Below are 16,642 nucleotides of genomic sequence, written 5' to 3' on the forward strand. Positions count from 1 at the left end.
TCTCCTGTTACCCTTGTGAAAATAAAAATTTGGGGGCAAAAAGATCATTTTTGTAGAAAAAATGTGATTTTTTATTTTCACGGCTCTACGTTATAAACTTCTGTGAAGCACTTTGGGGTTCAAAGTGCTCACCACACATCTAGATAAGTTCCTTAAGGGGTCTAGTTTCCAAAATGGTGTCACTTGTGGGGAGTTACCACTGTTTATGCACATCAGGGGCTCTCCAAATGCAACATGGCGTCCGATCTCAATTCCAGCCAATTCTGCATTGAAAAAGTCAAACGGCGCTCCTTCACTTCCAAGCTCAGCGGTGCGCCCAAAAAGTGGTTTACCCCCACATATGGGGTATCGACGTATTCAGGAGAAATTGCACAACAACTTTTGTGGTCTAATTTCTCCTGCTACCCTTGTGAAAATAAGAATTTGTGGGCGAAAAATCATTTTTGTGTAAACAAATGCGATTTTTTATTTTCACGGCTCTACGTTATAAACTTCTGTGAAGCACTTGGGGCTTCAAAGTGCTCACCACACATCTAGATAAGTTCCTTAAGGGGTCTAGTTTCCAAAATGGTGTCACTTATGGGGGGTTTCCACTGTTTAGGCACATCAGGGGCTCTCTAAACGTGACATGCCGTCCGATCTCAATTCCAGCCAATTCTGCATTGAAAAAGTCAAACGGCGCTCCTTCACTTCCAAGCTCTGCGGTGCGCCGAAAAAGTGGTTTACCCCCACATATGGGGTATTGTCGTGTTCAGGAGAAATTGCATAACAAAATTTATGGTTACATTTCTGTTTTTACAGATGGGAAAATAAAAAAAATGGTTCTGAATTAAAATGTTTGCAAAAAAAAGTTAAATGTTCATTTTTTCCTTCCACATTGTTTCAGTTCCTGTGAAGCACGTAGAGGGTTAATAAACTTCTTGAATGTGGTTTTGAGCACCTTGAGGGGTGTAGTTTTTAGAATGGTGTCACACTTGGTTATTTTCTATCATATAGACCCCTCAAAATGACTTCAAATGTGATGTGGTCCCTAATAAAAAATGGTGTTGTAAAAATGAGAAATTGCTGGTCAACTTTTAACCCTTATAACTCCCTAACAAAAAAAAATTTTTGTTTCCAAAATTGTGCTGATGTAAAGTAGACATGTGGGAAATGTTATTTATTCACTATTTTTCATGACATATCTCTCTGATTTAAGGACATAAAAATACAAAGTTTGAAAATTGCAAAATTTTAAAAATTTTCGCCATATTTCCGTTTTTTTCATAAGTAATCGCAAGTAGTATCGAAGAAATGTTACCATTATCATGAAGTACAATATGTCACAAAAAACAATCTCAGAATCAGCGGAATCTGTTAAAGCGTTCCAGAGTTATAACCTCATAAAGTGACAGTGGTCAGAATTGTAAAAATTGACTCGGTCTTTAAGTACCAAATTGGCTCTGTCACTAAGGGGTTAAAATTATGTAAAGAGGGAAAATCAAATTGCTAGTTACTTTTTTTTTCAAAGTGTAACTGTCTTTTCAGGAGAACTTGCAGCAGAACATATTTGTCTGTCTCTACCTTGTCCCTCCTCCTTTCCATAAAACATTATGGCCAGCAATTATGATCTCCTATGTCAGTTATGTGACAATCTGTATACACTGACCTCTTGTCTAATGAGATTGGGTATTGAAATATCTTCTGTTGCTTTGCAGGATTTTCCATGGAGGAAGAAAATGTTAACAGAGGTATTCCCATTTCATGTCGGTTGGTGGAGAAACTGATATCTCCATGTGACAAACAACTACATCTAGATTCTGGTAAAAATTCTATGTGCTATCTGTTGGTGCTCGTTAGATGACCGGAGGTCAAATCATCTCAACACTCTGTAGATACGGGTCAGAGTGAGGTTGAAGGTAGTGAATCCAAATCCTGGGAGCTGCATGCTTGGCTCATTTTTGTGAATTCTCGGTCTCACTTCTGCTCAAGGAAGCACTTTATTTTCTCCTTCTTTTATGGTTCCTGTCTGCTCAGCTTATTATGAGTAGCAGAGATATTGGGAAAGGAAATTAATTAAACATATACAGTATGTAGGCTTTTGTACATTTTAGAAAAGTTTATTTTGGAGTTTATCAGATTTTACTTGGTTAATCCATGTCGTTGGGAAAATTATGTAGGCGAAACTATTTTTCATTTTTGAACAAAATCTGCTTTTTAGAAACTTTGGGAATTTCCAATTTTTAATGCCACTCTGCATTAATTCCTGTAAAGCACCTAAAGAGTTAATAAACTACCTGACTGCAGTTTTCAATATGTCTGGGGGTGCTGTTTTTAAAATGGTATCACGTTTGGGGGTTTCCCAATATATGAGACCCCTAAAGTCACTTCAATATGGATAAGTCCCTAAAAAAATAAATTTTGTAAATTTCCTTGAAAAAATGAAAAATTGCTACTACATTTTTAATCCACCTAAAATGCTAACAAAATAAAATAACATTTTGCAATTGGTGCTGATGTAAAGCCGACATGTGGGAAATGTTATTTATTAATGGTTTGCTAATGTATGACTATCTGGATAAAAGGGTGCAAATTGCCTCTTCTGAGAAAAAGAGGACTTAAACTCTATAGCGCCACCTGTTGGAAGTAGCAATCCTACAAGTCACAATCAACCCTTTAACGAGTCGTGCAATATGACTTAGGATAAAAGCCAAATCAATATCTCAATTCGCAGACACGGTGCTTCGGGCTGTTGGCCCTCGTCAGTGCGAAGCATGAGAACTGATTTGGCTAGGTGAGAGATTCTGCACTGGGGTCTAAGGGGTATCGTTTCTCCTTATGGAGAGTGACATACCATCTCTGGCTTGCCAAGGTAAGGAGGCTTATTCGCCGTGCAATGCTCCTCTGGGAAATATAATATGCAAATTGGCTCTTCTGAGAAAAAGAGGACTTAAACTCTATAGCGCCATCTGTTGGAAGTAGCGATCCTACAAGTCACAATCAACCCTTTAACGAGTCGTGGATTAAAGGGATAATCATTCAAAGTTTGAAAATTGCTAATTTTTTAACATTTTTCTCAAATTTTGATATTTTTTTTATAAATAAACACAAAACATATTGACCTAAATTTACCATTATCATAAAGTATAATGTGTCACGAAAAAACATTCTCAAAATCACTGGGATTTGTTGAAGCGTTTCGGAGTTATTACCACATAAAGTGACACTGGTCAGATTTCAAAAATTTGGCTCCGTCACTAAGGGGTTAATACAAAACTACTTTACTTTATTGATAGAAAATTAGACATGCAAATGCTAACTACAAACAAGACAGTGGACACCAAGTTAAAACCGCATATAGGGAGGGGAGAGGAACAGCAGAACACAATGATATATAGCGGACCCTCACAAAAGTAAATAGCAAGTACTGAAAAAAGAAGTCACAAGAAAATAATTCATGGAAGCTATGAAAAAATACAGTATTGGGCCAAGGGTAATAATAAAATAATAATTTTATTTCTATAGCGCCGATATATCTCGCCGCACTTTACATTAAAGAGCAAAACTTAATTCAAGAATTGCCAAAAGGAGTGAGCGCTCTACTTACAATATTGCATTCTTTGAGGAAATAGGGGAGACACAAAAAGGAAATGGTAAAAAGTGCTTGTTTTGTATGGGAATGACAGAAGAGAAAAATGGCCAATAATACCTCAAAAGTGCCTACAACCAGTAAAAATTCAACATAGTAGGATGTATATTATCTGGCATAGGTAACGAGTGGTATAAAGTATAGATTAAGGCAAGTGATGAATCAAAACTTGCTTAGTGATCAGCAGACCATATTGGAAAAGGAAATTATTGGCAAAATGGATTGGGATCAAGAAGTGATTATTGTCAACACTCGTTTTCATGAAAATCATGCAATGTTATAAAACCACTGATCATCTATCAAAGAAGTAAAATGCCAGTTTGTTAAGCGAAATAGTATTTTGTGTGCTTGCTGGGTAAACAGGAGCTGTGCTGCCAAGAACAAAGGCAGTCTATGTGCAAAGAATCTATTGGTGATTTTTCTGTGTGCTTCTGAAGCATGCTCTGCTGGTCTAAAAAGGTTATTAACCCCTTAACCCCCGCAGCTTTTTTCGGTTTTGCTTTTTGGTTATTCGCTCCACTTCTTCCCAGAGCCATAAGTTTTTATTTTTCCATCAATATGGCTGTGTGAGGGCTTGTTTTTTTGTGGGACGAGTTGTACTTTTGAACGACGCCATTGGTTTTACCATGTTGTGTACTAGAAAACGGTGAAAAAATTCCAAGTGCAGTGAAATTGCAAAAAAGTGCAATCCCACACTTGTTTTTTGTTTGGCTTTTTTACTAGGTTCACTAAATGCTAAAACTGACCTGTCATTATGATTATCCAGGTCATTACAAGCTCAGAGACACCAAACATGTCTAGTGGTGAAAAAAATTCCAAACATTGTTATACAAAAAATATATATATATTGTGCCATTTTCCGATACCCATAGTGTCTCCAGTTTTCATGATCTTGGGTTGGGTGAGGGCTTAGTTTTTGCGTGCTGAGCAGACCTGTTAAATTATACCATTTTGGTGCAGATGCGATCTTTTGATCGCCCGTTAATGTATTGTAATGAGCAAAAAAATGTAATTTTGGCGTTTTGATGTTTTTTTTGCTACGCTGTTTAGCCATCAGGTTATTACTTTTTTTATTGAAAGATTGGGCGATTCTGAATGCAGCGATACCAAATATGTGTATGTTTGATTTTATTTTTATTGTTTTATTTTGAATGGGGCAAAAGGGGGGTGTTTTTAACTTTTATATTTTTTAAATTTTGTTATTTTTTTTACTTTTGGCATGCTTCAATAGTCTCCATAGGAGACTAGAAGCTGCCACAACCCGATCGGCTCTGCTACATAGAGGCGATGTCCAGATCTCCTCTATATAGCAAATTTACTCACTTGCTGTGAGCGCCAACCACTGGGTGGCGCTCACAGCAAGCCGCCACTGACAACCATAGAGGACTCCACCCATGTGCGTATTTCCAGCACGATTGCTGGAAGCGCAATTTAAATGCAGCTGTCAGAGTTTGACAGTGGCATTTAACTGGTTAATAGCCACGGGTGGGTCGCGATTCCACCCGCGGCTATTGAAGACACATGCCAGCCATTCAAAACCGGTGACATGTCCCCGGAAAGATGTGGGCTCACCGCTGTAGCCCACATAGGGAGGGAGTCCGACATCGGCATAAATATACGTCCGATGTCGGAAAGGGGTTAAAGATAACCTGTCAATTGATTTATGCTGTCAAAACCACGAGTAACATGAATTAAAGCTGAAGTAGAAGGTGCTGAATTCAATAAGAGGCAAACTCCACTTAATGAATTTGTCACCTTTTCTGAATGGTGTGTGCCTTCATGCGTCACACCAGAAATGCTGCTCAACTCAAGGACTGCAGAAAATTATATGCAGACAGTATTAGACAAAAGCTTGAACACACTTGTTCATGCAGTGATTTTCCTTGTTCATATTGGAATGTGCATTTTGTAGATTCAGAATGAAGGCAGCAAACCCGTGAAGGAACACATATGGAAACAGAGTAAAGAAGCAAGTGTGAAACACACAATAATGATGTGCTATACCATACATTCCTCAAATTGCCCTACTCTTTACTCTGATGCATCTTCATCAGGCAATTACACAGAATGGCTTCCATTGAACAGATTTGCCTCCACAAGAGTTCATTTGAGGAATCACGGGCCTTTTAAAAGAATTTGCGACCATCAGGTGTGTTTTTCAGAGTCAGTGTTGATACATGGTTTTATAGAATGCTGAGCACCATTCCATAACTGCTGTAAGTCAGAATATAGCAAGAAAAACTCAGCTCAATAAATAAAAAAACAGAGTATCATTACTTTAAAAAATAAAGTTCAGTCATTCTGGAATACTGCTTGAACCTTGAAAATACCCTCGTGTTCAGTTATGAAAATCATATATCATCATGATAAAACTGGCTTTCATAAAGACTGCTCCATGAAAGAAAGACCATGGATTATCTCCACTGCAGAGGATAAGTTCATCAGAGTTACCATCCTCAGAAACTGCAAATTGACAGCACATCATATAGTAGCCCTCATGATTGATGCACAGGTAATACGTAGCAGACAATTCTCAACATCAACTGTCCAGAGGAGACTACAACAGCAGGTCTTTATGGTTGAATTTCTGCAAAGAAGCCACCACTAAGGAAGGACTGCAAACAAACAGAAGAGAAATGTTTGGGCCAAGCAACACAAAGACTGGACAATAGATCATTGGAAATCTGCTCTGCGGTCTGATGAGCAATAATCTGATATTTGTTATGCCAACTGCCATGTCTTTGTAAGATACAGAAAAGGTGAGCAGATGGTGTCTACTGCACATATGTGGGCACACTGTGAAGCATGAAAAGGGTGTGATGTTGTGGGGGTGCTTTGCTGGTGACACTGATGATGATTTATTTAAAATTCAAGGCACACTTATCCAACATGACTATGACAGCATTCTGAAACAACATGCCGTTTCATCTGGTTTGCGATTTATGTTGTACCCGGACAATGACCCACAACCAACTTCAATGTTAGATAAGGGCTAAGTAACCAAAAAGGAGAGGATTGCTGTTTCAGATGACATGGCCTCTGTAATCACCTGATCTCATGTCAATTGAGATGGTTTGGGATCCGAAGAGTGCAGAGTAAGGCCGGCATCACACTAGCGAGTTTTACGGACGTATGAGCGCATAAAATACGTCTGTAAAACACGCATTACACACGGCCCAATTATTCTCTATGCCTCAGCTCCTACAGTATCTGCCGTATTTTACTGATCCGTATTATACGGCTTTCTACGGCCGTAGAAAATCGCAGCATGCTGCGTTTGTCACCGTATTGCACAAAAAAAATCGCCAATGAAAGTCTATGGAAGCCAGAAAAATACGGATTACACACGGACCAGCAGTGTGACTTGCGAGAAATACGCAGCGGTGTTAGAGAGAAAAGCCGGCAATTCAGTGCGGTGTACAGTAAAATCACACTGACAGCTTACAATAGAATAGGTAGAATAAATGTGTACACATAGAATAGGTATATATATATATATATATATATATATATATATGTCAGTGAGACAGATATATGTATATATATTAATATTTCATACAGCGCTAGATAGCTTAAAAGCCGGTAATTCAATTGTCGGCTTTTGCTATCTCCTTCCTGAACCCGACATGATATGAGACATGGTTTACATACAGTAAAGCATGTCATATCACCTTTTTTTTTGCATATTCCACACTGCTAATGTTAGTAGTGTGTATGTGCAAAATTTGGGCGTTCTAGCTATAAAATTAAAGGGTTAAATGGCGGAAAAAATTGGCGTGGGCTCCCGCGCAATTTTCTCCGCCAGAGTAGTAAAGCCAGTGACTGAGGGCAGATATTAATAGCCTGGAGAGGGTCCACGGTTATTGCCCCCACCCCCCTGGCTAAAAACATCTGCCCCCAGCCACCCCAGAACAGGCACATCTGGAAGATGCGCCTATTCTGCCACTTGGCCACTCTCTTCCCATTCCCGTGTAGTGGTGGGATATGGGGTAATGAAGGGTTAATGTCACCTTGCTATTGTAAGGTGACATTAAGCCATATTAATAATGGAGAGGCATCAATTCTGACACCTATCCATTATTAATCCAATAGTCTGAAATGGTTAAAAAAACACAAACACATTATTAAAAAGTATTTTAATGAAATAAAAACACATGTTGTTTTAATATTTTATTATTCTTGTAATCCACCTGAAGACCCTCGCTCTGTGACAAAGAAAAAATAATAAACCAACAATATCCATACCTTCTGAGGATCTGTCACATCCCACGATGTAAATCCATCTGAAGGGGTTAATTTTTTTTACAGCCAGGAACTCTGCTATAATGCAGCTATGCTCCTGACTGTAAAACCCCAGCGAATGAATGGAAACTAGGTCAATGACCTGTAGTTATCTTCATTTGCGGTGAGGCGCCCTCTGCTGGTTGTCCTCATATGAACTCGAGCCTGGGAACTTTTCTGATTTTTTTCCCACGCTCGAAGGACATCCAGCAGAGGTAACTACAGGTCATTGACCTAGTTTCCATTCATTCGCTGGGGTTTTACAGTCCGGAGCACAGCTGCATTATAGCAGACCTCCTGGCTGTAAAAAAAATTAACCCCTTCAGATGGATTTACATCGTGGGACGTGACAGATCCTCGGAAGGTATGGATATTGTTGGTTTATTATTTTTTCTTTGTCACAGAGCGAGGGTCTTCAGGTGGATTACCAGAATAATAAAATATTAAAACAACATGTGTTTTTATTTCATTAAAAGACTTTTTAATAATGTGTTTGTGTTTTTTTTAACCATTTCAGACTATTGGATTAATAATGGATAGGTGTCAGAATTGACGCCTCTCCATTATTAATCTGGCTTAATGTCACCTTACAATAGCAAGGTGATATTAACCCTTCATTACCCCATATCCCACCGCTACACGGGAATGGGAAGAGAGTGGCCAAGTGGCAGAATAGGCGCATCTTCCAGATGTGCCTGTTCTGGGGTGGCTGGGGGCAGATGTTTTTAGCCACGGGGGGCCAATAACCGTGGACCCTCTCCAGGCTATTAATATCTGCCCTCAGTCACTGGCTTTACTACTCTGGCGGAGAAAATTGCGCGGGAGCCCCCGCCAATTTTTTCCACCATTTAACCCTTTAATTTTATAGCTAGAACGCCCAAATTTTGCACATACACACTACTAACATTAGTAGTGTGGAATATGCAAAAAAAAAATGGGGATATGACATGGTTTACTGTATGTAAACCATGTCTCATATCATGTCGGGTTTAGGAAGGAGATAGCAAAAGCCGGCAATTGAATTACCGGCTTTTAAGCTATCTCGCGCTGGATGAATATATATATATATATATATATATATATATATATATATATATATATATGTGTCTCACTAACATATATCTATATATATAATTGCCTAAGGGTTTTTCCGTCTGTCTGTCTGTCTGTCGTGGAAATCCCGGCCCTCTGATTGGTCGAGGCTGCCAGGCCTCGACCAATCAGAGACGGGCACAGTATCAACGTAGAAATCCCGCGCCTCTGATTGGCCAATCAGCGACGAGCACAGCGACGATGATGTCATAAAGGATGTAGACTTCCTGCGTCTCTGATTGGTCGAGGCCGCCAGGCAATGGGCACAGCGACGATGATGTCATAATGGTTGCCATGGCGACAATGATGTCATAAAGGTTGCCTCGACCAATCAGAAACGGGCACAGCGACGATGATGTCATAATGGTTGCCATGGCGACAATGATGTCATAAAGGTTGCCTCGACCAATCAGCAACGGGCACAGCGACGATGATGTCATAATGGTTGCCATGGCGACAATGATGTCATAAAGGTTGCCTCGACCAATCAGAAATGGGCACAGCGACGATGATGTCATAATGGTTGTCATGGCGACAATGATGTCATAAAGGTTGCCTCGACCAATCAGCAACGGGCACAGCGACGATGATGTCATAATGGTTGCCATGGCGACAATGATGTCATAAAGGTTGCCTCGACCAATCAGAAACGGGCACAGCGACGATGATGTCATAATGGTTGCCATGGCGACAATGATGTCATAAAGGTTGCCTCGACCAATCAGCAACGGGCACAGCGACGATGATGTCATAATGGTTGCCATGGCGACAATGATGTCATAAAGGTTGCCTCGACCAATCAGAAACGGGCACAGCGACGATGATGTCATAATGGTTGCCATGGCGACAATGATGTCATAAAGGTTGCCTCGACCAATCAGCAACGGGCACAGCGACGATGATGTCATAATGGTTGCCATGGCGACAATGATGTCATAAAGGTTGCCTCGACCAATCAGCAACGGGCACAGCGACGATGATGTCATAATGGTTGCCATGGCGACAATGATGTCATAAAGGTTGCCTCGACCAATCAGCAACGGGCACAGCAGCGATGATGTCATAAAGGACGTAGACATCTCACGTTTCTGATTCAGCGACGGGCACAGTATCGACGTAGATGTCATAATGGTTGCCATGGCGACGATGATGTCATAAAGGTTGCCTCGACCAATCAGCAACGGGCACAGCGACGATGATGTCATAATGGTTGCCATGGCGACAATGATGTCATAAAGGTTGCCTCGACCAATCAGCAACGGGCACAGCGGCGATGATGTCATAAAGGACGTAGACATCTCACGTTTCTGATTCAGCGACGGGCACAGTATCAACGTAGATGTCATAATGGTTGCCATGGCGACGATGATGTCATAAAGGCTGCCTCGACCAATCAGCGACAGGCACAGTCTGCCGCGAATTCTGGAATCATCATTGTCCATATACTACGGGGACATGCATATTCTAGAATACCCGATGCATTAGAATCGGGCCACAATCTAGTATATATATATAGACAGTACATATGTTTTTATTATTTTTTGAGCACATGGATCCCTTGTATATCCGTATGTCGGTTTTGCAAGCCTGTGAGAAAATCTCACAGTACGGATGCCATACGGATTACATACAGAGGATGCCATGCGCAAAATACGCTGACACACCCTGCCTACAGAGGAGATACGGACCACTATTTTGGGGACTTTTCTGCGTATTACGGCTGTAAATTACGGACCGTATTTTTATACGCTGAGTGTGACGCCGGCCTAAAGGCGATGCAGCCAATAAGTGTTCAGCAAGACTAGAAACTTCTTCGAGACTGTTGGAAAGCTAATCTTAGTGACTATCTGACGAAGCTTATTGAGAAAATACCAAAAATGTGCAAAGCTGTCAAGAGTAAAAAGGGACTATTTTGAGAAATCTAAGGTTTAACACATTAAATGAGTTTTTTTTTTGTTGATCAGCAGTTTGAGGAAGAAAATGAGCCACGATATTGTGCCTAAAGCTATATTTTCTGCTGCATTTAAGCGTGAGTAGTCAACGCGGATTAAATTAAGTGGGATAAAAATGTTGATACTAAATCACCTGATTTTCAGATAATGTAATCTGCAGTTGATATCAGCTGCAGTTGATATATTTTAATATACAGTATATTTGAAGCACCTACTTCTGCCATTATCAAACTTTTAACCTCTGATTTCCAGGACCTTCAACTAAAGATGATCATGCACATTCAATAGCTGTTGACTATTACCTATTGCTAATGAATTCCCCATACAGTCATGGCCGTAAGTTTTGGCACCCTTGAAATTGATTCCGAAAATTAAATATTTCTCCCTGAAAATTATTGCAATTGCAAATTTTTCTATATACATGTTTCTTTCTTTTGAGTGTTTTGGAACAACATAAAAAACCAGTGAAAAAAGGGCAAATTGTAAATAAGGTCGCACAGAACCTCAAAAATGGGCAGGAAATTGTTGGCACCCTCAACTTAGTATTTTAAGTAGCTACAGTGCCATGGGTTGTAAATTTCTTGATTATGTTGCGCTCCATGGACAAAGGAACATCAAGATCTCCGGAGATGGACTTGTAATCTTGAGATTGTTGATATTTTTCAACAATTTTGGTTCTCAAGTCCTCAGACACTTTTCTGCTCCTCTTTCTGTTCTCCATGCTTAGTGTGGCACACACAGACACACAATGCAAGAATTGAATCAACTTCTCCCCTTTTAACCTTGTTTCAGCTGTGATTTCATATTGCCCACTCCTATTACTTGCCATAGGAGAGTCTGAATGATCATCACATGTTTGGAACAAAGTTGTTTACACGTTATGGAAATTTGGTTTGGATAAATCTATCCTTGTGTGTGCTGCGGCCGTTCGCAATTAGACTGAGTATTTTGAGCGCTCAAGGAATGAGACTGCACACCATTGTGACAATAACATTCCACCAATACTGATGATTTAGTGTACATACATGGATTTATAATTGCATATAGTAAGGAGGTGGTTAGGGGTGGTTAGTTAATTACCATATTGTCTAGCTCCTCTGTTATTGGTTATCAAAATATATGGAATATTGTGATTAATGCACATATGAATGCTGATTAAGCAACTAAAATGTAGCTTTCACATTTATCTTGCTATTCAGCAGGATTCTTAGACATTAGTTCAAGACATCTGGCCTAAGTTCCGGTTTTTGGGTGTCTGGAAAGTACCGAAGAACCATCTGGCCTAGCTCATGTGGTCAAGTTGAGCAATTAATTATAAACTAGCTGAGTATATAGATATATTTGCGTTTATATAAGTATGTATGATTATTAAGAAGTATACATGCAAGTGAGATCTACATGATATATATATTTCCATCACACACACAATTTGTTGTTCCAATACACACAAAGGAAATAAACATGTAAAAAACAAAATGTGTAATTGCAGTAATTTTCTGGGAGAGATACTTCATTTTCTGGAGAAATTTTAACGGTGCCAACATTTTTGGCCACGACTGTACACATGTGGCTATCCAAACTGAAGTGTTCTGATGGCTGGGCAGAAGGAAGTATGGCACTGCAAAATACTGCTAATAGCACGTTCTTTCTTAGAAACTGATTTTCAACATACTTATATTTTATCCCCATGACATTAGCTGAACAAATGTGAGCTGAACATTTTATACACAATACATTGTCCACCGTTTCATAATTTGCAGGTTGAGACATTGTTAGTCTAATGTGCGTGGCCTTCTTGAAGGAACTTATGGTCCAATGGAATTATGGGAGGTCTGGGTATTACTAAAATGCACCCTTACTATGGCTGTATGAAAACAACTTAAGTCTTTACTTCTATAACTGCATGCATGAGCATTCTGAAGAATTGTATAACGTATAAAATTGTAGATATTTTGCTTATTTGTCTCACCACTTTTCACTGATCTTGTACTTTAGCTGCTGTTTTAATAAAAAAGTAAATTCAGAATTCTGTTAGTACTAGAAACTAGGCCATTGTCGTGAGCTCAGGAGAGTATTATAGGTCATGTCTGTCAGAAAATCTGAAAGAAGGCCAAGTAGACATCACTGAGGAAGGGGGCCCACTCTAAGCTTCACCTAAATGGGCCAAAGTATCAGCAGCTCTTTCACTGGTAAACTTTCTGGACATGAGTAGCCAACTGCATCATCCTCATTGAAGAAAAACAGACGTATACATATTACAAGTTAAGAAGCTTCATCTTTATGACTTCTCTGTAGAATCGTATGCCAAAACAATTTTTTAAAACCTTTGTATTGTGGTTTTGTTTACTCCACATAGCTTCCTGTGTGTTGGGCTGATATCGTTACCTAACCTCTGCTCTGTGCAAAAGAAGTAATCTGGTCTACAGCTGAGGGTTTTGTTGGGGAGGACTCTCAAAAAAGAGAAAGTAAAATGTTCTCATAAACAGAGGGGTCTTCCACGTGATGTAGTGAAACTGTGGCCGCTTAGATAAACCACAATAGAATGTTGCAAGAAAAGAAAACCCCACTCTTTATGATTATATTAGAACCAGATTTTATGTAAAAACATTCTCTATCATTGTATTAGTAGAGTTTATGTAAAAATACTCTCTATTATTAGGACTAGCAGATTGTATGTAGATTTTTTAAAGAACAATGATGAATAGTAAACTAGTTTAAACATAAAGTTATAACTGTCATGATTTTTTCGCTCAATGTGTCTTGGATGTGGTGACTGCCAGCTCAGTCATCAAATCTGGTGCAGGGGCTTGCTGAGCTGTTGGTGTTTTGATGGACAGCTCAGCCACCCAATCTGAGTCTGGGAAGGTGCTGAGCTTTTTTCAGGTGTTACCTGTTCCAGGTGATTCCCCAGCTACTTAGCTGAGATGTCAGATCTGTGTTTCTTTGTCAGATGTAGCATCTGCTCAGTGGTGTACCATGTATTTCTGTACTCTGTTTGTTGATCTATTGCTGCCTGACCTTGGACGTCGTTCTGACCATCAATTTGCCTAGCCTCTTTGTTTTGATCTGCTGTCTTATTGGTCTTCTGACCTTGAACCATAACTTGACTTCACCTTTGTCTTTACCCTTTAGTTTGCTACTTGCTCTCTTGGTATCTGATCCTGGAATGTTTGATTTCCCTAACAAGGTTATAGAACATTTCATTACAGATACTGGACAAATTACAATAAAAAAATGAAACGCACAAATTGCTCGTTGACAAAAAAAAATCTAGAATTGCAGGCTTTCCTGCAGAAGGACCAAGGATTATTTTATTAAATACAGGACCGTAGCATAAATTAACCTGGTTAAAGCCAAACAGCTCATTGTTGAGCCTGTTTCACCGCATTCAGAAACCAGGAAATGTGCCTCACCAGATCAATCAAGCTACCTGCTGAATGCTAAATGATAAAATGATTGCTAACATTATCATCTTCTTTTTCAGAGTCATCATCGATAAAAAACAGATGCACTATCTCTGCTCACAACAACAGTTTAATCTTTTACCTTAATGTAAATGACACAAATAAAAATGTCCGGGTGTCATTGTTCAGAGGAATTAACAAAACAATCAGATTTTGTGAAGGATCTTTCAATGACTCTCAGCTACCCTCCCATTGCAATAAATGCAGGATAATTCCATCAGCAAATTATGTTACCATTCAACTACAAAATGTTACTGAGGCTGATACGGACATTTACTTCTTTTACAAGGAGGTTATGTATCCCCCTCCTTACATCTGCGAAAATGACGAAGGCACTATCATTCATGTGAAAGGTAAGGCCAGACGAGGGTACCAATAAAGCCATTTTAAACCCCAGTCTAAAAACTGACATACAATTGAGTAACATGTACTAAATGTATTAAGAGGCGAGTGCTCAATAATAAATTAGATGTATCTTTGGCAGTCCATGCAGCATTATCTGAAATTTTCGATTGCTCTGTAGCAGAAAATATTTGCTGTCTAGTATAGCTGTTGAACCGAAGGTTCCCCCATTCTGCCCAAACCCATCTCTTGTATTGCCACTTTTGGATGCTTTTCTATAGCTTGCAAATAACACTTTTTTCATGCATTTTTTTTCCTTTTACATTAATAATTTCTATCTCACAAGTTTTATTTACCTGTAATGAAGACAATGGGAAAATGTATGAAAAATGGCAGACGGTTGTGTTTGTAGAAAATGGTAGGCAGCGAAAAGAGTGAAAAAAATCCACCAAAAATACAGTTTGTAGTGCATTTTAACATTTTCCTACTGAAGTGCAGACAACAGAAAATGAGGGGAAAAAAAGCAACAAAAATCCATCATCATAAACAACAGCGCCACTTTGTACTTTTACAGCTGTGTTTGGCTATCTTTTTTATAAGAGGACTTAGCAGTTTTCACGTTCATGTTCTGTGCTTGATTTTCACAGGTAGAACATGTAACCATTAAAGTCTATAGGGCTTTTCACATCAGTCAATATTTTTTTTGTAGGCCTTTTTGTATAATTTTTTTGCTTTTGTAACACAACACAGATGTCTAAGCAAAGCCTAGCGGCTCATTCGCACATCTGATTTTAATGTACGAGTGATATCCATGTTTTACAGATTGCATTCATACCTGTGATAGTCCATGGGACCAATCACATTTGGAATATCATGGAGACATGTCCAATTTGGATCAGAGAGTCTGTTCAAAATTGACAATGCAAGTCAATGGGTCTGTGAAAAAATCGGACCACGCTCGGAGGACATCTGATTGCGGTCAGATGTCAAACGCAATAATTTTCCCGAAAGTGCTCACTGCTACAGATATGGCTTCAGGAAAATCTGCAAGTCAGAGGCTTTTGCTTAATTGGTTGTTCATTGATACATCCTGTAGTTCTTTTTATGAGAGGTTGCACATGCTCAGAAGATACATGATATTCTAGCAGTCTCACTGTTTACCTATGAATTAAAATATAAATGCAACTTGGCCTTTATCTATGTTGGCTGAAAAAGAAGCTGTTTTTTTTCCCACAGCAACCAATCAGTGATAAACTTTCGGTTATTTTATTTACTTTCCTTTATTAACCCCTTAGCGACCGCCGATACGCCTTTTAACGGCGGCCGCTAAGGGTACTTAAACCACAGCGCCGTTAATTAACGGCGCTGTGGAAAAAGTCAATAGCGCCCCCCAGAGGCCGATTTTCTCCGGGGTCTCGGCTATTTTTAATTTCTCTGTCCTCCGATGTGATCGCACATCGGAGGACAGAGAAAAGGGGTCCCAGGTGGCCCCCCAATACTCACCTAGCTCCCCCGATGCTCCTCGTGTCTCCCGGTGGGCGCCGCCATCTTCAAAATGGCGGGCGCATGCGCAGTGCGCCCGCCGGCCGGCACCGGGAGAATCTTTGGGGTCTCGGCTGCCGGGGGTAGCTGAGACCCCAAAGAGCATGATCGGGGTCGGTTTTACCGACCCCTGTTTTGCGATCGCCGGTAATTAACTGTTTACCGGCGACCACAAAAAAAAAAAAAAAAAGTAGTGTAATTCTCTGTCCTCTGATGTGATCGCACATCAGAGGACAGAGAAATAGGGGGGATTCGGGGACCCTACAATACTCACCTGTGTCCCTGGATCCTCTTGCTGCTCCTCCTGGCCGCCGGCAGAAGAACATGGCGGACGCATGCCC

At 39.8% G+C, this 16,642-nt stretch overlaps 1 protein-coding gene across 1 annotated transcript in view; it reads left to right on the forward strand.

Annotated features, from left to right (window-relative positions):
* CD28 (CD28 molecule) overlaps nucleotides 1-16,642 on the forward strand; it is a 44,711-nt gene that overhangs the window by 17,252 nt on the left and 10,817 nt on the right. Inside the window, exons 2-3 of the mRNA XM_069735375.1 lie at nucleotides 1,698-1,802; nucleotides 14,438-14,770. Coding sequence (XP_069591476.1) covers nucleotides 1,698-1,802; nucleotides 14,438-14,770 — 438 coding nt within the window. The remainder of the gene's footprint in view (nucleotides 1-1,697; nucleotides 1,803-14,437; nucleotides 14,771-16,642) is intronic.

The sequence above is a fragment of the Ranitomeya imitator genome, chromosome 7, assembly GCF_032444005.1.
Source record: "Ranitomeya imitator isolate aRanImi1 chromosome 7, aRanImi1.pri, whole genome shotgun sequence".
NCBI lineage: Eukaryota > Metazoa > Chordata > Amphibia > Anura > Dendrobatidae > Ranitomeya > Ranitomeya imitator.